At 36.7% G+C, this 21,473-nt stretch overlaps 1 protein-coding gene and 1 pseudogene across 1 annotated transcript in view; both read right to left on the bottom strand.

Annotated features, from left to right (window-relative positions):
* Nucleotides 1-21,473, bottom strand: part of LOC145715077 (cullin-4B-like) — a 137,911-nt gene that overhangs the window by 101,037 nt on the left and 15,401 nt on the right. The window contains 1 exon segment of the mRNA XM_081794660.1: nt 12,405-12,523. Within this exon segment, the coding sequence (XP_081650786.1) occupies nt 12,405-12,523 (119 nt within the window).
* LOC145714934 (cyclin-A2 pseudogene) lies at nt 17,830-19,268 on the bottom strand (annotated as a pseudogene).

Here is a 21,473-nt window from a genome sequence, read left to right as displayed (position 1 = left end):
GACCCAAATAGATAAAAATTTCATTCATTCCATGAAAGAAAATGGAATTATTACAAGCAGTCCCTCAGAAACACATGAAGTTATCAGGGAATACTATGAAAAATGTTATGCCAACAAACTGGATACCCTGGAAGAAATGGACATATTCCTAAGCACCCACACACTTCCAAAACTGAAACAGGAAGAAATAGAAAACTTGAACAGACCCGTAACCAGCAAAGAAATTGAATCAGTTATCAAAAATCTCCCAACAAATAAGAGTCCAGGACCAGATGGCTTCCCAGGGGAATTCTACAAGACATTTAAAGAGAGATAATACATACCCTTCTCAAGCTGTTCAAAAAAAATAGAAAGGGAAGGAAAACTTCCAGACTCATTCCATGAAGCCAGCATTACTTTGATTCCCAAATGAGACAGAGATCCAGCAAAAACAAAACAAAACAAAACAAAACAAAACAAAACAAAACAAAACAAAACAAAACAAAACTAAACTACAGGCTAATACCCCTGATGAATACGGATGCACAAATTCTCAACAAGATACTAGCAAATCAAATTCTACCGTATATAAAAATAATTATTCACCATGATCAAGTGGAATTCATTTCTGGGCTGCAGGGCTGGTTGACATTCGCATATCAATCAATGGGATACATCACATTAACAAAAGAAAAGAAAAGAACCATATGATCCTGCCAATCGATGCAGAAAAAGCATTTGACAAAATTCAGCATCCTTTCTAAATAAAAACCCTCGGAAATGTCAGGATAGAAGGAACATACTTAAACATCATAAAAGCCATTTATGAAAAGCCAACAGCTAATATCATCCTCAATGGGGAAACACTGAGAGGTTTCCCCCTGAGATCAGTAACAGGACAGGGGTGTTCACTCTCACCGCTGTTATTTAACGTAATGTTGGAAGTTGTAGCATCAGCAATCACACAACAAAAGGAAGCCAAAGGCAACAAAAGTGGCAAAGTTAAAGTCAAGCTTTCACTTTTGCAGATGACATAATACTCTACAAGGAAAACCCAAGAGACTCCACCAAAGGCTGCTAGAATGGATACATGAATTCAGCAAAGTCGCAGGATACAAAATCGATGTACAGACATCACGTGCATTTTTATACACCAATAATTAACCAACATAAAGAGAAATAAAGAAACTGAACCCATTCACAATTGCACCCAGAATCATAAAATACCTAGGAATAAACCCAACCAAAGATGTAAAAGACGTGTATGCTGAAAACTATTGAAAGCTGATGAAGGAAACTGAAGAAGATACAAAGAAATGGAAACCATTCCGAGCTCATGGATTCGCAGAATAAATATTGTTGGAATGTCGATACTACCCAAAGCAATACTACCCAAAGCAATCTACGCATTCAATGCAATCCCAATCCCAATCTAAATTCTTCTCAAAGCTAGAATAAGGAATCCTAAAATCTGTATGGAACCATAAAAGACCCCGAACAGCCAAAGTAATATTGAAGAAGAAGACTGAAGTGGGAGGCATCACAATCCCAGACTTTAGCCTCTACAAAGCTGTCATCAACAAGACAGTATGGTATTGGCACAAAAACAGACACATAGACCAAGGAAATAGAATAGAAATCCCAGAACTGGACCTACAAATGCATGCTCAACTAATCTTTGACAAAGCAGGAAAGAATATCCAATGAAAAACAGACGGTCTCTTTAACAAATCGTGCTGGGAGAACTGGACAGAAACATGCAGAAGAATTAAACTAGACCATTTTCTTACACCATTCACAAAAATAAACTCAAAATGGGTGGAGGACCTGACTGTGAGACAGAAAACCATCAAAACCTTAGAGGAGAAAGCAGGAAAAAAACCTCTCTGACCTCAGCTGCAACAATTTCTTGCTCAATGCATCTCAAAAGGAAGGGAATTAAAAGCAAAAATGAACTATTGGGACCTCGTGTAGACAAAGAGCTTCTGCACTTCAAAGGAAACAATCAACAAAAATAGAAGGCAACCAACGGAATGGGAAAAGATATTTATAATGACGTATGGGACAAAGGGCTAGTACCCAAAATCTATAATGAACTCACCAGACTCCATACCTGGAAAACAAATAATCCAGTGAAGAAATGAGCAGAAGACATGAATAGACACTTTTCTAAAGAAGACATCCATGTGGCCAACAGGCACATGAAAAGATGCTCTATGTCACTCCTCATCAGGGAAATACAAATCAAAACCAGGCTCAGATACCACCTCTCTCCAGTCAGAGTGGCTAAAATGAGCAAATCAGGAGACTACAGATGCTGGAGAGGATGTGGAGAAATGGGAATCTCTTGCACTGTCGGTGGGAATGCAAACTGGTGTAGCTGCTGTGGAAAACAGTGTGGAGGTTCCTCAAAAAATGAAAACTAGAACTACCCTATGACCCAACAAAAGCACTGCTAGGAATTTACCCAAGCGTTACAGGAGTAATGATGCATAAGGGCACTTGGACCCCAATGTTTATGGCAGCACCTTCAACAACAGCCGCATTATGGAAAGAGCCTAAGTGTCCGTCAACTGACAAATGGATAAAGAAGATGTGGTTTACATATACAATGGGATACTACTTGGCAATGAGAAAGAATGAAATCTGGCCATTTGTGGCAAGGTGGATGGAGCTGGAGAGTATTATGCTAAGTGAAATAAAGTCAGGCAGAGAAAGACAAATACCATTATGTTTCACTCATATGTGGATCCTGAGAAACTTAACAGAAGACCATGGGTGATGAGAAGGGGCAAAAAAAGTTACAGGGACGGAAGTAGGTAAACCATGAGACTCTTAAATACTGAGAACAATCTGAGGGTTGATTGGGGGTGGGGGAGAGGGGAAAGTGGGTCATGGGCATTGATGAGGGCACCTGTTGGGATGAGCACTGGTATTGTACAGATATCAATTTAAAAATACATTGTATACATATATGTATAAATAATGTACGTACATATATATGTATGTATATGTATATAAATACAATTATACACGTATGTATAAATAAATATAAATGTGTAAAAATATATATTTTTTATATAAACATATAAATACAAATACATAAGATATAAAGAGAATTCATAAATTATATTTTTATAAAAAGAATTCAAGTTATATATATAACTTGAGAGAGAGGGAGAGAATCAAAGGGTTAACCTAGAAATTAACGACCAAATTAAAAAGCAAATTAAAAAGTATATGGAAGCCTAAGTATATGAAAACACAACAGTTCAAAATTCTGGGATGCAGGAAGCACATAGCAATTCAAAGATTCCTAAAGAAGGAAGAAACATCTCAAAAACACCTTACACCTAAAGGAGTTGGGTAAAAGAAATAATGCTCAAAATCCAGCAGAGGAAGAGACATAATAAAGATTAGAGCAGAAATCCATGGTACTGAAATAACAAAAAAAGTACAACAGATCAACAAAACCAGGATCTGGTTCTTTGAAAGAATTAACACAATTGATAAAGCCCAGAAAGAAAACAGAAAGGACCCAAATACATAAAGTCACAAATAAAAGAGGAGAGATCAAAACCACAAATGAAAGAGGAGGTATCACAACCAACACCACAGACACACAAATAATAATTAGTGACTATTATAAGAAATTATATGCCAACAAACTGGGCAATGTGGAAAAAAATGGACAAATTCCAATAAAGACACAAACTAACAACACTGAAAGAGCAATAGAAAATTTGAACAAAATCACAGCCAGTAAAGACACTGAGTAAGTAATAAAATATTTCCCAAAAAACCAAAAGTCCAAAGACAGATGGCTTCTCAAGGGCATTCTACCAACATTTCAAGAAGAGTTAATAAGGAAAACGTCCATATTCATTCTATGAATCCAGCATCACCTAGATTTTAAAACCCTAAAAAACAAAAAACACTAAAAAGGAAAACTACAGACCAATTTCCCTGACGAACACGGATGCAAAAACTCTCAACGAGACACTAGAAAAACAAATGCAATAATATATTAAAAGAATTATTCACCATGATCAAGTGGAATTTATTCCTGGACTGCAAGACTGGCTCACTATCTGCAATTATCTCAATGTGATACACTCCATCAAAAAGAGAAAGGATAAGAACTATATGATCCTCTCAACAGATGCAGAAAAAGCGTTTGACAAAATACAACATCTTTTCTTAATGAAAACTCAAAAGCAGAGATAGAATTAACATTCCTCAACAATATAAAGGCCATAAACAAAATATCCACACCTATTATCATCCTCAATGGGGAAGAACTTAGGGTATTCCCCCTATAGTCAGGAACATGACAGGGATGTCCGCTCTCACCACTGTTGTTCAATATAGTGTTGGAAGTGCATGCCTCAGCAATCAGACAACAAAAAAGAATAGACGGCATACAAACTGGCAAGAACGAAGTCAAAATTCACTTTCACAGATTACATGATACCCTATGTGGAACTCTTGAAAATCTCCACCAAAAACTGTTAAAACTGACTGGAATAAGCATAGATGCCAGATATAAGTCAATGCAAAGAAACTGGCTGTATTTCTATACACCAATAATAAAGCAGAAGAGAAATCAAGGAATCAGTCCCGTATACAATTGCTCCAAAAACCATAAAATACCTAGGAATAAACCAAACCAAATAGGTAAAATATCCAATATGATGAAACGTATAGGAAGTTTATGAAAAGAAATACAAAACACAAAGAAATGGAAAAATATTCCATGCTCCTGAACTGAGAAAACAAATATTGTTAAAATGTCGATTCTACCCAAAGCAATCCACACAGTCAATTCAATCCCTATCAAACTAACCCCAGAAACATTCAGAGAGCTAGAACAGACAATTCTAAAATGTTTACAGGACCAGAAAAGACCCCAAATAATCAAAGTAATGTTAAAATAAAAAAGAAAACCAAAACTAGAGGTATCACAACTCTGGACTTCAAGGTATACTGCCAAGCTGTAATCATCAATACAGTATGGTACTGCACAAACACAGACACATGGATCAATGGATTAGGAAAGAAAACCCATAAGCGGACCCATAAATGTATGGCTAACTAGTCTTTTACAAACATGAAATTGTATCCAGTGGAAAAAAGACAGTCTTTTCAGCAAATGGTGTTGGGAAAACTGGACAGCAGCAACATTCAGAAGCATGAACCTGGACCTCTCTCTTACAACATACATGAAAATGAACTCAAGTGGATGAAAGACCCAAATGTAAGACAGGAAGCCATCAAATCCTAGAAGGAAACACAGGCAACAACCATTTTGACCTTGGCTGCACCAACTTCTTAGATATTGTTCCAGAGGCAAGGGAAACAAAAACAAAACTGAACTACTGGACCTCACGAAGATAAAAATCTTCTCCACAGCAAAGGAAACAATCAACAAAACTGTAAGGAACACAGTGGAATGGAAGAAGGTATTTGCAAAGGACATAAAGGGTAATATCTAAAATGTATAAACAACATCAAACTCAACACCAAAAAAACAAATAATCCAGTGAAGAAATGGGCAAAAGACATGACAAAAGACACTTTCCCAAAGAGGCCATCCAGATGGCCCCTCTGTTTGGGAGGGGTTTGTTCTGGGAGTTTTCTGGTCAATGTCTGGGATATTTAGGATTATTTGATAATTATTTACTTGTGTTCCTGTGTTGATGGGAGCCTGAAATAAGTAAGTAAGTAAGTAAGTAAATAAATAAATAAATAAATAAATAAATAAATAAATATTTAAATATATATTAATATAAATATAAATATAAATATAAATATAAATATAAATAATAAATTAAATAAATAACTTAAAAATGAATAAGTAACTTAAACAAAAGAAGAAAATCCTGCCATTTGCAAAAAACGGATGAACCTGGAAGATATATGCTAAGTTAAATAAGCCAGAGACATAAAGAAAAATACTTTACGGTATCATGTATATGTGGAACCTAACTAAAAAATAGAGCTCAAAGAAATATAGAGTAGAACGGTGATTTCCAGAAGTTGGAGTTGGAGGAAATGTAGAGATGTTGGTCAAAGAGTAAACAATTTCACAACAACAAATTAGATAACCTAGATGGACAGGGACCCATTTTGAGAAGCACAAAATCTACCAATGTGGAAAAAAGAAATAAGCTAAATAGACCTAAAGTAAGAGATTAGTCAAGTTAAAAAAAAAAAAAACTGTAATCAAAGGAAAGCACAGGATGCAGATGCCTTTTTCCTCCAAATACAACAAAGACATAAAAAAAAAAATGAATTCCAGTACATCTTCAACCTTTTCAACAAATGGAAGAAAATGGAAAACAGCACCATGGCAATAAAATATGTTACACCTCCGTGGAAAACAGTCTAATGATTATTCAATTACAATGTAACATAGCAATTCCACTTTTTAGAATATGACAGAACAATTCCATTTCCAGGTATGCACTGAAAACACCATTTATTCAAACAATATCAAGGGATATTTGTATATCTCATGTAAATACAAAAGTTCCTAAGAACCTATTCCCAATCTTGGAGGGAGACAGAAGCAGAGCAGGAGGACCTCAGGCTCCCATCAACACAGGAACACAACTAGATAGTTATCAAGTAATCCTAAATATCCCAGACATTGACCTGAAAACTCACAGAACAAACTCCACAACTAGAGGGAGAGAAGAGGCCACACTGAGTAAGGAGGAAAGTGCAGAGATGTGGTTTAGGGTAGAAATGGAAAGAGGGTGCTACAGAGGTCCTGGTCCCAGAGAAGAATGAGAGAATGGAGCTACAGAGGAAGACTCCCAAAACCACTGTGTGGGAAAATGAGGGTCTGAATTTTCTGAGTTCTTGCAACCAATGGGGCTCAAATATTAAAGGTCGGAGCAGCTGGCTGAGATGGGGCCCAGGGGTACTGCACTGCTCCTGGAGAAAATACAGGCAAACAACTTGCAGGTAGATGGCATGGAAACAATGATTAGAAGGTCACCTGAGGCATGGGGAGGGAGGGGCGCGGGCATTATTCAGTCACTCTTATTGGAGTTTATCCCTGAGAGGCAGCATTCAGCATTCACACAGATACCTCTCTAGGAACAAAGGATCTGGCTAGCCTCATTTCCTTTCCCCAGTCCTCACCATAAACCCAGAACCAACTGGAACCTACAATGACTGCCTAACTTGCTACACCAAGTTGCACACCCCTACACTATGACAAGACCACCTTTCTCAGTCAAGCATGCCTCAGTCCCAGTGTGGCATGCCAGGTCCTCCCACAGAAAATCAGCATAAACCCCTGCCCACACCACATCTCCCAACCAGAGAGTCCTGCAAGGCTTCAGCTCTGGTAAAAGTGGCGTCGGCCCTCACGTCACAAGCATACCAGAGCACACACCACATTCTTTCCAAAGACCAAAAGCAGCCTCTGGAGATATGTCAGAAAGACAGAGGAGTACTACACAATGGCAAAGTACTCACAGCACAGTGGAGACCCTCCCTAAAGTGGCAGGCCCTGGGTACTACATGACCTCTTCTTCATAAAGCCACGACTCTCAGGATAGGGAGCCATAAGTGTGTTTTATAACACAGAGAAGGAGGCAGAAATGAAGACAAAATGTGAACATGGAAGAATTTATTCCAAATGAAAGAACAAGATAAGGCAAGTAGAGATCTAAGTGAAACAGATATAAATGACATACTTGATGGAGAATTTAGAACATCTGTAAGGAAACAAGCTGGGATTCAAAACAACAGAAGACCTCAGGGACATCCTTACCACAGAGATAAAAGTGTTAAAAATGAATCCATCAAAAATGAAAGATGCAACAGATGAGATTAAAAACCCACTTCATATAATGAACAGTGCACTGGAATGAGGAAATAAATAACTTAGTGACCTAGAGAAGAAAAATGGAAAATAATAAAGCTGAACAAAAGAAAGAATAATTACGGAACATGAGAATAGATTTCAAGAACTCAGTGACTCCATCAAATGTAGTAACACCCATATTATAGGAGTTCCAGAAAAAGGAGAGAGAGAAAAGGGGGAAGAAAATTTATTTGAGGAATAATAGCTCAAAACTTCCCTAATGTGGGGAAGGAAACAGACATGCAAATCCAGGATTCAGGAAACACAGAGAATCCCCATCAAAACCAACAAGATCAGGACAACGCCAAGGTATGTTGCAATTAAACTTGCAAAATATAGCATTAAAAAATCCTGAAAGCAGCAAGACAACAAAGTCCCTACTATACAAGGAAAGACCCAGAAGGCTAGCTGCAGATCTCTCAACAGAAAGTTAGCAAGCCAGAAGGCCATGGAATGATGATATATACAATATACTGAATGGGAAAAACCTACAGGCAAGAATAGTCTATCCAGGAAGGTATCATTCAGAAGAGAGGGGCAGATAAAGAGTTTCCCAAATAAAACTAAAGGAATTTGACAAATTAGTTTCCCAGACAAATAAAACTAAACCAGCCCTAAAAGAAATATTAAAGGGGACTCCTTGAGAGCAAAGGAGATATCAAAAGTGACAGAGACACAATGTCCAGAAACAAAAAAAGCAACAAAATGTTACTAAGTACATATTTATCAATAATTACTTTGGATGTAAGTTGACTAAATTCTCCAATAAAAGGAAATTAAGGAAGAAATAAAAAAAAATACATGGAAACAAATGAAAATGAAAACACAACAGTACAAAACCTTTGGGATACTACGAAAGCAGTTTTAAAGCCAACAGAAGGAAGCAAATAATAAAGACCAGAGCAGAAATAAATGATATAGAAAAAAATCAGACAACTCCATGAAACCAGGCGCTAGTTCTTCGAAAAAAAAAGAAGATACACCGCTAGCCAAGCTTATCAAAATGAAAAAAGAATGGACCCAAATAAATAAAATCACAAATAAAAGTAGAGAAATAACAACCAACGCCACAAAATTATTTAAAAAAAAAAGAATATTAGAAAAACTATAGGCCAAAAAATTGGACAAACTAGAAGAAATAGATAAATTCTTTGAAACATAAGCTGCGAAAATGAAAAACAAACACAAAAAAGTGAAAACCTGAGCAGGTCAATAACCAAAAAGAAACTGAATCCGTCATCAAAAACTTTCCAAATAAACTAAGTCTAGGGACAGACGGTTTCACAGATGAATTATACTAAACATTTAAAACAGTTAATACCAAGGGATACAGGAGTGCTGGATGCATAGGGGCACTTTTACCCCAATGTTTATACTAGCACTTTCAACAATAGCCAAATTATGGAAAGAGCACAAATGTCTATCAACTGACGAATGGATAAAGAAGTTGTGTTTGTATACACAATGGAATACTACGTGGCAATGAGAAAGAAAGAAATATGGCCTTTTGTAGCATTGTGGATGGAAGTGGAGAGTGTTATGCTAAGTGAAATAAGTCATACAGAGAAAGACAGATACCATATGTTTTCACTCTTATGTGGATCCTGAGAAAGTTAACAAAAGACCACGGGGGAGGGGACGAAATAAAAAAGAGGTTAGAGAGGGAGGGAGCCAAAATATGAGAGGCTCTTAAAAACTGCGAACAAACTGAGGGTTGATGGGGGATGGGAGGGAGGGGTGGTGGGAGGGAGGGAAGGGTGGGTGATGGGTACTGAGTATGAGTCCTGGGTGTTGTATGGAAACCAATTTGACAACAAATTTCATATTAAAAACATAAAAAAATAAAAGAGTTAATACCTATTCTTCTCAAACTATTCCAAAACAAAGAAAAGGAAGGATATCTTCCAAACTCATACTATGAGACCAGCTTTATCTTGATTCCAAATAAGAGGAAGACTACACTGAGAAAGAGAACTACAGGCCACATCCCTGATGGACATGGATGCAAAACTTCGCAATAAAATACTAGCAAATATAATCCAACAATTTATTAAAATAATCATTCACCAGATTATTCCTGGGTTTCAAGGTTGGCTCAATATTCACAAATCTACATGACACTCCACATTAATAAAGAAAAGGATAAGAACCATATAATCATCTCAACAGATACAGAAAAGCATTTGCCAAAAAAAAAAAACCAAACCATCCACTCATGATAAAAATCCTTAATAAAGAATATTTACAGGGAATATACTTCAACATAAAAAAAGGACAATTATGAAAAACACATAGCTAGAATCATCCTCAATGAAGAAAAACTGATAGTTTTCCCTTTACAAGAAAGGGATGTCCACTCTCCACTAATGTCATTCAGCACGGTAGTAAAAGTCATACCCTCAGCAATCAAAACGAAAGAAAAAGCAGAAAAGAAAGAGAAAGGAAAAGAAGGAAAGAAATAAAGAAAAGGAAGGAAGGAAGGGAGGGAGGGAGGGAGGGAAAGAAAGAGAGAGAGAGAGACAGAGAGAAAGAGAGAGAAAAAGAGAGAAAGAAAGAGAGAAAGAGAAAAAACTGGTGAAGGCACTCTAGGAAACAGTATGCAGATTCTCAAAAAGGTAAAAATAGACTATATAATCCGGCAACTGCACTGCTGGGTACTTACCCAAACAATACAAAAACACTAATTCAAAGTGATGCATGCACCCCAATGTTTACAGCATTTATTATTACTATTATTATTATTATTATCATTATTATTATTATTATTATTATTATTATTTATAACAGGCAAAATATGGAAACTGTCCATATGTTCACCAACTTTGAGTAAAAAAGTAGTTATATATGTAGGGAAGCATGGGTGGCTCAGTCGGTTACACATCTGACTTTGTCTCAGGTCATGATTTCGCAATTTGTGAGTTCAAGCCCTGCATCAGGCTCTGTGCTGACAGCTCAGAGGCTGGAGCCTGCTTCAGATTCTGTCTCCCCCTCTCTCTGCCCCTCCCCAACTTGTGTTCTCTCTCTCAAAAATAAACATTAAAAAATTAAAAGAATTTAATTTAATTTAATTTTTTAAAAAATTTAAATTTAAATTTAAAATTTTAAATTTAAAAAGAACTTAAAAAATTAAACGAATGTAGTGATCTACATACAAAATGGAATATAAGCCATAAAAAAGAATAAAATCTTGCCATTTGTAATGACATGTTTGGAGCTAGAAGCAACATAAGTTAGTCAGAGAAAGGGAAATACCATATGATTTCAACCACGTGTAGAACTTAACAAACTAAACAAATGAGCAAAGGCAGAAATGAAAGAGAAACAGACTGGAAATAGATTTCTAACTCTAGAGAATAGAAGAGAGGTGGTAAGGGAGGTAGTTATGGCTTAAATAGGTGATGGGCATTAGATAGGTACTTGTGATGAGCACATGTATTGTACAGAAGGACTGAATCTCTATACTGTACACCTGACACTAATATTATAGTGTATGCTAACTAACTGGAAGTTATATAAAACTTTAAATTAAGAACAATTCCCAATACCTGTCCCCCCCCCCATAGTAAAGGTGGGAATCAAAAGGTGGAAACAATCCAAGTGTGCATCCAGTTACAAACTGATGAACGAAATGCAGTACAGATATACAGTGGAATATTATTTTGACACCAAAAATGATAAAAGACTCCTATAACATTGATGACAGATCATCCTGTGTAAAGGAATGCAGAAACAAAAACCCACGTATCATACGATTTAATTGCTAGGCAATAACCAAAACAGAAAAATCAGTATTCACAGAAAGTTGATTAGTAATTGCCAAAGCCTCCAGGGAGAAGGTAAGTAAAGTGACTGCTCAATGCGTACTAGGATTCTGTAAAAAGTCATGAACATATTCCAGAGCTAAATAGGGAGGATGCTTGTGGAAACCAGCAACACTTACGCAGCTGCTCCTTTCATTTCCCCTCTTAGCCTCTGGCATCTATTAAGCTACTTTCTGTCCGTCTCTACGTCTATTGTTTGTATCTAAGAATTAACTAAATTTCACCCAATTTCCTATCTCTAAATGGTTAAAATAATAAATTTCATGTTAGTCTACCACTTACAAAACATTAGTTAATTACTCACTGAAAAACATTGAACTTACGAGGACACTCGGCTGGTGAGGACTCTCTCCCCGCTGTTTCTCTGAGACAATTTATGCTTACAGACTTTTTCAATAACAAATTCTTGTTATTAAACAGAAGAGTAGAAATTTAAGGTGGTAAAAGAAATGTGAGGCACTAAAAGAAAATGTTACACCAGTAAATAATGTCCCCACTCTTCCCCTTCAAAATGCAAGTATTATTTGGGGGAGCAAGACTTTACATATACAGAGAAATAAGAGTTTCAAGAAGGCTTAGAGCATAGATTCTTCATCAATTTCAAGTTAAACATTTCTTAAAGATAGAAAGTTCTAAATTAAAAACAATACATTATTAAAGGGGGAAAAATTAGCCGTAAATAATCTAAATTACTTAATGCAGCATCTTCTTTAAATAAATACCTTGATATACTCAATCCAATGCTGGAGAAGAACTTGAAAGCCACATTCTATCTTACTGAATACTTGGTAGACTAAAGACAAATCCTCAATTCTATTTTCATCAAGAAGAAAGCTTAAGCCTGAATATTAGAAACATGAAAGCAAAATTAGCAATACAAATACCCACCTCAGATATACGTTAAATGATACATTAATTTGAGATTGTTACATTCAAGACATTTACTCTGGATTAAAAATGCTACAGTCCTAAACTTTGCAAGTAAGTGTCGTATCAGTAAGTGTTTATTAAGAAATAATTAGATGGATGGCAGAAAAAAGAGTGTAATTTATTCCTCTGGACTATTTGTTTTTCCACTGTCATAAATGCTGTCTTGTAAACCACTGTGTATTTCGTATTATTGCCGCAAAACATACATCACATAAATTTATAGTAAATAAGTTTGTAATATAGATATTACTGTGCATGAATTAGAAAATTACAGATTTTAAATAGAACTTTAATTAGACACATTAAATATCTGATTAAGTGCCAGATACTGATTTTTACATAAGAACAGGAAGGTATACAATATACCCAAATACATGGACAAATATAATCATTCTATAAATAAATAAACAAGCATAAAAACCCCAGAATGCAAAAGACATATAGCAATATATTTGCTTCTAAAAAGCCACGTGTTCAGCATCAGAATACATCACTATCGACACGTTGCTTTTCTCTATTCGACATTACCTGAAGAACCCTCACCGTCCAAAGAAACTTTCTGCCAACTCTATCCTAGAAATATATATACCATACTGAACATATAAAATAAAGAAACTAAGGTTAATAAAATATCATAATTTGCTAGTATCTGCCAATTTATAAATTAATAACTTTTCAGCATTCGTCAACTTTGGAGATCTAAAAACTATGCTATTTTAGTTCACCTCTCACTTCCCAGTAACTGTGTTGATAAATTCCTACCTTTTTAATCAATCCATACTACCAGTTTACCATTTATTATTATGGTTTATGTGAAGTATAAATCGTTTTCTGTTCAAATTTAAATTCGTTATAAAAACAGAAAATGAAAAAAGCTATAACAGATGACATATTCGGTTGTAGATTTTTTACTGGCATTTCTAAGCATTAAAACTGTCACGGTAAACTGAAAACTGTCAATCATTAAAAAGTTGTTCTAAACTGCACAGGGGCAATGACTGCACATTGTCATTAATATACTAAAAACCAATCAAATATGTGTGTTAAAACAGACTGATTTTATGACATGTAAATTATATATCAATGTTTTAAAGACAAGTAGGACTTTGGTAGTGAAACATTTCTTAAATCCAAAGATAGGACTTGAATAGAAAAATATCTTAGTTTTCCACATTTGGGGCCTCATTATTTACAAATCTCTATTTTCAATTTACATTATAAAATATTATTGTTGAGATGAACACTGAACCATCCTACACACCTACAAAACTGATTGGAGGATTAACACAACACTCTGCACAACCTGAACCACAGAATTCATCAGGAATTCACCCCAAAAGAAAGAGCACGAAGAAACGACAGCCAGGGATTTAACCAACACAGATACAAGCAAGACGTCTGAACCAGAATTTAGAATCACGATAATATGAATACTGGCTGGAGTCCAAAATAGACTACAGTCCCTTTGTGCAGAGATAAAAGAAGTAAAAAAATACCCAGAGTTAAATTAAAAATGCTATAACTGAGCTGTGATCACGGATGGATGCACGGGCAGCAAGCATGGATGAGGCAGAAAAGAGAATCAGCGATATAGACGACAAATTTACAGAGAATAAAAAAGCAGAGAAAAAGAGGGAGATTAAGGCAAAAAAGCACGATTTAAGAATTCGAGAAATCAGTGACTCATTAAAAAGTAACGACATCAGAATCATAGGGGTCCCAGAGGAGGAAGAGAGAGAAATAGGGGTAGAAGGGTTAAGTGAGCAAATCACAGCAGAAAACTTTGCTAACCTGGGGAAAGACCCAGACATCAAAATCCAGGAAGCACAGAGGAACCTCATTAGATTCAATAAAAACTGACCCTCAACAAGGCATATCATAGTCAAATTCACAAAACAGTCAGGCAAGGAGAGACTCATCAAAGCAGCAAGGGAAAAAAGTCCCTAAACTGTAAGGGAAGACAGAACAGGTTTGCAGCAGACCTATCCACAGAAACTTGGCAGGCCAGAAAGGAGTGGCAGGATATTTTAATGTGCTGAATCAGAAAAATAGACAGCCAAGAATTCTTTATCCAGCAAGATGGTCATTCAAAATAAAAGGAAAGATACAGATTCCCAGACAAACAAAAATTAAAGGAGTTTGTGTCCACTAAACCAGCCCTGCAAAAAATTTTAAGGGGGACTCTCCGAGGGGAGAAAAGATGAAAAAAAAAATGTATGTATACACACACACATACATATATACGTACACACACACGTATATGTATACATATATACAAATATATATACACACGCACACACACATATATATGCACACACACACACATGCATACGTACATATGTACGTACATACATACATACCAAAATCAAGAAAGAAAGAACCAGAGAAGATCATCAGAAACTCCAATTCTACAAGCTTTATAATGGCAATAAATTAGTATCTGTCAGTACTCACTCTAAATGTCAATGTACTCAATGCTCCCATCAAAAGACATACGGTAACAGAATGGGTAAGAAAACAATTACCATCTATATGCTGTTTACAAGAGACACACTTGAGACCTAAAGACACCTTTAGATTGAAAAGGGGATGGGGAACCATCTATCGTGCTAATGGTCAAGAAAAGAAAGCCAGAATAGCCACACTTCTATCAGGCAATCTAGACTTTAAAATAAATAATGTATCGAGAGATGCAGAAAAGGCATTGTGTCATAACCAAGGGGTCTACCCACCAGGAAGACCTAACAATTGTAAACACTGATGCGCCAAATGAGGCAGCACCCAAATATTTAATTCAATTAATCACAAACATAAAGAAACTCATTGATAGTAATACCGTTATAGTAGGAGACTTCAACACCCCAATCACAGCAATGGACAGATCGTCTAATCAAAATATCAAGGAGGACACAATGGCTTTGAATGACACACTGGACCAGATGGACTTCACAGATATATTCAGAACATTTCATCCTACAGCAATAGAATATACATTCTTCACAGGTGCACATGGAACGTTCTCCAGAATTGACCATATACTGGGACACAAATCAGCCCTAAGTAAGTACAAAAGTATAGAGATCACACCGTGCATATTTTCAGACCACAACACTATGAAACTCAAAATCAACCACAAGAAAAAAAACATTGGAAAGGTAACAAATACTTGGAGACTGAAGAACATCCTACTAAAGAATGAATGCGCTAACCCAGCAGTTAAGAAGGAAATTAAAAAGCATATCGAAGTCAATGAAAATGATAATACCACATCCCAAAACCTCTGAGATGCAACAAAGGAGGTCATAAGAGGAAAGTACACAGCAATCCAGGCCTTCCTAAAGAAGGAAGAAAGATCGCAGAGACACAACCTAACCTTACGCCTTATGGAGCTGGAAAAAGAACAGCAAATAAAACCTAAAACCAGCAGAAGACAGGAAATAATAAAGATTAGAGCAGAAATTAATGTTATCGAAAACAACCAACCAACCAACCAACCAACCAACCAACCAACCAAACAGTAGAACAGAACAATGAAACCAGAAGCTTCTTCTTTGAAAGAATTAACAAAATTGATAAACTAGAGTGATTGATCAAGAAGAAAAAGAAAAGGACCCAAATAAATAAAATCAAGAATGAAAGAAGAGTGATCACAACAAACACAGCAGAAATAAAAACCATAATAAGCGAACATTACGAGCAATTATATGCCAATAAAAGGGGCAATCTGGAAGAAGTGGGCATATTCCTAGAAACATGTACACTACCAAAACTGAAACAGGAAGAAATAGAAAATTTGAACACACCCATTACCAGTAAGGAAATCGAATTAGTAATCAAAAATCTGCCAAAACACAAGAGTCCAGAGCCAGATGGCTTTCCAGGGGAATTCTACCAAACATTTAAGGAAGACTGAACACCTATTCTCTTGAAGCTGTTCCAAAACATAGAAATGGAAGGAAAACTTCCAAACTCTTTCTATGAAGTCAGCATTACCTTGATTCCAAAACCAGAGACCCTACTAAAAAGGAGAACTATAGACCAATTTCCCTGATGAACATGGATGTCAAAATCCTCAACAAGGTATTAACCAACAATACATGAAAAAATACATTAAATACACTAAAACAATACATTAAAAAAATTATGAACATGGATGCAAAATCCTCAACAAGATAGTAGGCAACTGGATTCAACAATACATTAAGAAAGTTATTTACCATGACCAAGTGGGATTTATACCGGGGATTGCAGGGCTGGTTCAATATCCACAACACAACATGATTCACCATATCAATAAAAGAAAGGACAAGAATAATACGATCCTCTCAATAAATGCAGAGAAAGCATTTGACAAAATACAGCATCCTTTCTTGATAAAAACCCTCAAGAAAGTAGGGATAGAAGGAGCATACCTCGAAATCATAAAAGCCATATATGAACGACCCAATGGGGAAAAATTGAGAGAATGGGGAAAAAATTCCTGACCCTAAGGTCAGGAACAAGACAGGGATGTCCTTTCTCACCACTGTTACTCGACATAGTATTGGAAGTCTTAGCCTCTGCCATCAGACAACACAAAGAAATAAAAGGCTTCCAAATCAGCCAGGAGGAGGTCAAACATTCACTCTTCACAGATGACATGATACTCTACATGGAACACCCAAAAGATTCCACCAAAAACTACAAAAATTAATTCATGAATTCAACAAAGTTGCAGGATATAAACTCAACGCACAGAAATCAACTGCATTCCTATACACCAACAGTGAAGCGACAGAAATACAAATCAAGGAATTGATCCCCTCTTCAGTTGCACCAAAAACCCATAAAATACCTAGAAATACATCTAACCAAAGAGGTAGAAAATCTATACACTGAAAACAATAGAAAGCTTATGAGACAAATTGCAGAAGACACAAAAAAAAAAAAATGGAAAAAGATTCCATGCTCCATAGGAAGAACAAATATTGTTAAAATGTCAATACTACCTAAAGCAATCTACATATTCAATGCAATCTCTATCAAAATAACACCAGCGTTCTTCACGGAGCTAGAACAAACAATCCTAAAATTTGTATGGAACCAGAAAATACCCTGAATGGCCAAAGCAATCTTGAAAAAGAAAACCAAAGCAGGAGGCCTCACAATCCCAGACTTCAGGCTATACTAAAAGCTCTAATCATCAAGACAGTATGGCACTGGCACAAGAACAGACACTCAGATCAACAGAACAGAAGAGAGAACCCAGACATGGACCCACAGACGTATCACCAACTCCAGGATATTAGTTCCAGTCTTTTGAACTCATTATCTAGGGCAGCTTTGTCCTGTGGCTGTGTGGAGTGTGAAATGAAAGGCTGCTCTAGTAATGGCAAATACTTTAGGTATGGTATCTATCAAACTTAATTCTCACAGAAACATTGCTAAACTTTCAACTTTGCAGTTTGCAGACTGCTGGTGGACAAGTTATGGTGGAGAACTGATTTACTGTTGGTGCAAGTAGGTATATTTCTTCTAACTTTGAGGCTAACAGCATAGAAGTGTGCCCAGAAGGTGAAGATTTCCTGCACAAAGACACTGATGAAAGAAATCTATCAATGTAGTTCACAGCCAAATGCAGGGTCTCATTCTGTGCTTTGTACTATTCTCCTATTTAAACCAGTCCACAAGCACAGAAAACTGTTTATTAGGTCTTACAGATTTCTCCATGTAACCCACTTGAGGCCTGCATTTAAAAAAAAAAATGTTAACACTGAATTCATTTTTGAGATACAGAGAGACCGAGCACAGGTGCAGGAGGGGCAGAGAGAGAGGGAGACACAGAATCCGAAGTAGGCTCCAGGCTCTGCTCTGTCAGGACAGAGACCTAAGCGGGTCTCGAACTAATGAACTGCAAGATTATGACCTGAGCCCAAAGTGGACACTTAACGCTTCACTGACAGAGCCACCCAGGTGCCCCTTTAGGTTTACATTTAATCTCCATTTCCCTAAGGTATGTGTCAATATCCTCATGATAATCCAGGACTTCTTTAACATTCATTGGGTTTCCATCTTCTAGTACAATTGATATGTCCGTAATGCGTGGTGACTCAAAACTATTATCCATTGGATAATCAAGAGATACCAGTGGTTCTCTTGGTCTAGGTAAAGTAAAAGCTAAATTGAAAGCCAGCACATTTTCATGATTTTTTTTTTTTTTTAGATTCATCTGGCCTTTTTCAGTCTATTCTTGTGTTTTATCCGCCTGGTAAATGGAGGATGCTTACTGTTTGCTTCCCAGGGAGGTACAGCAGCATGTTCATCATGCATAGGAAGATCCTTAAGAGGCGCAATCTGTTGTGTCTTGGGCCTTTGCTGTGACACCGCAAAGCATGGTTCCTGGCCTTCAGTACAGCCACGCCTTCCCAAGTTTATTGAGCAGGCACCACCTTCTCTTGGTTGATGTTCTTCTGGTCCTCTTGGATTGCCATGTGCTACAGTTATCAGCAGCCCCTCTGGTTCTAGGCCTGGGCATGGAGCTGCCCAACATCACAGCTTCTGGGATCTTGGTGGGATAAGTCTGTGGCGCAAAGCAGTGTGTACTCTTTCCCAGGCCAAGAAACACTCCAGCCACATCCAGCTGCCCCATCTCTAGGCAGCTTGCCCGCTAAGGATAACGCAGTACCAAGGAGGTTGCAAAAGGCATATGCAAGCAGTGTGCAGGGATAAAGATGCTTCCAAGACGCAGCAAGCAGCCCACTGGAGTGGCAGCTGGCTGTTCCTGCAGTTCAGGTAGTTAATACACCAAATAACTCAATAAGGCATTTTCAGAGACACTTGCCATATCTTCTGCACTGTAACTACATCTATACTGAAAATAGTTAACAAGTTAAAATGCAAGCATCAAAATATTTAGAGTGCACTGTTTAGCTCATACAGGATTCCTATTCCTAAAAGGTTCCGCAGGTGGATGGTACTGATGGCTCCAAATATTGTGAATGAAATTACTGCCACTGAAATGTATGCTTAAAAGTAGTTAAAACGGTGAAGTTTAAGTTATGTATATTTATCAAAAGAGGAAACTTACAATCGGAAGTAATGGTATTTCACTGTTGGCTTATAAATGTATACTTCCTATATCTCTCAGACATAATTTTAGATTAATAAAACAAGGCTGCATCTTGTAGACTTTCTGGTTTGGAAAACAATTTTCTTCAGAATGTTGAAAGATTGTGCTCATTTCAGCAGCACATATCCTAGAATCTTGAAAGACTTTTATCTTTTAATTTTTGCCATTATTGTGGCCTCTGTGTAGATGAACTCATGGGATGGGTGTTTTGTTTTGTTTTGTTGTTTTGTTTTGTTTTGTTTTCTCTGGATCCAACCATTTCTCTGAACCTTCACTTTGCAGTAAATTGTACCCTAAATATCTTCAGTCAGTATTTAGTGAATACTGAAGGTAGGGGAAGATATGGGACTTCATTTTAGCTAGAAAAAGTTACTAAAAATGCATTTATTTAATATAAATGTGAGGATCTACATAAGACTGCACATAATTACAAATGCTTCAACTGAAAGCCTGAGATACAATGGACCTATAACATTTCTAAGGAGAAATTTAATTTTAAATAAGGAAATCCTATAAATAAGCCAAGATTTGTAAGAATATTTGTATTAAGATGATCCAGAAATCACCCCTAGTTCGTAACTTCTCGGGGATACCTAATGTTCTAATGGGTGATTTGTCTTCTGAAATGTCTGCCTAACATCCATGTTAGAATCAGTCTTCGTTCCCTGACCATCGGCTTAATTATTGCGAGGACTGCAAGCCCAGAAGAGATGTAGGTATGAAAGGATACAGATAATGTACACGATGGTTAACCCATAAATAGGCATCCGTGAAGTTTACTACTATCTGGAATCCTAATAAACAAGAATTTTTCTTTCCACTAATAAGCAAGAGTTCACAAATTTTCTCCAATCCAATATATGTCCATCTGTCCATTCAGCAGTGAAAAAACTAAAACATTTCCTCATTCTTACTGAGAATCCTCTCCTTAATTCAGGTGTTTCACAAACTATGTGGAAAGCCTTGTAGATATGCACATTTTTCTGTTACCACAGAAACAATAATCTATTTAGTAAGTCAAACAAACAAACAAACAAACAAACAAACAAACAAAACCCACTGGTTTTCAAGGACAAACACCTGTTGTACCTGTAGAAACCCATCCCAAAGATGTTTCCTAGAAGAGTGAAAATGTCCGTAAGTCATATGGGGGGCTTACAGTATCACTCTATTCTAAGACCAAGATTAGAAACACAATTATTTTAATTTTATCTAATTCCATTCTATTATTGTGCAGTAAAGGATATCTCTTGCTTAAAGAAAAGTCTGGCCTTTATACAGCTTCTGGAAGGTAATCAGTAAACTCTCTGAATACCACGCAGGATAAAATTTTATTTACTGGGGGGCAATGGGCCATGCTACACAGTTCATGGTAAAATGTGACTCATGGTGGGGGGTTTGGGCCAGGAAATACCAGCCTGATCTCTGAAGGGACTGGACACTAAGATCAGTCATGCTGAAAGTCATCCATGTGATGTGAGTTTCCCTACTTGGCAACACTATATGCATGCTTTCAATCACAATTTCTAGGAGAGTTAAGCTCTGTCCGTACAACCCTAGTGGGAGAAGACCACTGAAAGTTCATGCCTGGACTTTGTTCTATGATCCTCTTCTCTTTGATGATTTCAACTTACATGGTTCATCATTATCTTTTCTGAATTCTTGGGAGTACTTTTTAGCAAATTGCTGAACTTGAGGGTGGTCCTGGACACCTCACCCAGCTGCATTCATATTCCAAAAATAAAAAAAAAAA

Source organism: Panthera onca, chromosome Y (assembly GCF_046562875.1).
Source record: "Panthera onca isolate mPanOnc1 chromosome Y, mPanOnc1 haplotype 2, whole genome shotgun sequence".
NCBI classification, from domain to species: domain Eukaryota; kingdom Metazoa; phylum Chordata; class Mammalia; order Carnivora; family Felidae; genus Panthera; species Panthera onca.
The sequence above is the reverse complement of the archived record's forward strand: the minus strand, read 5'-3'. Positions and strand labels throughout refer to the sequence as shown.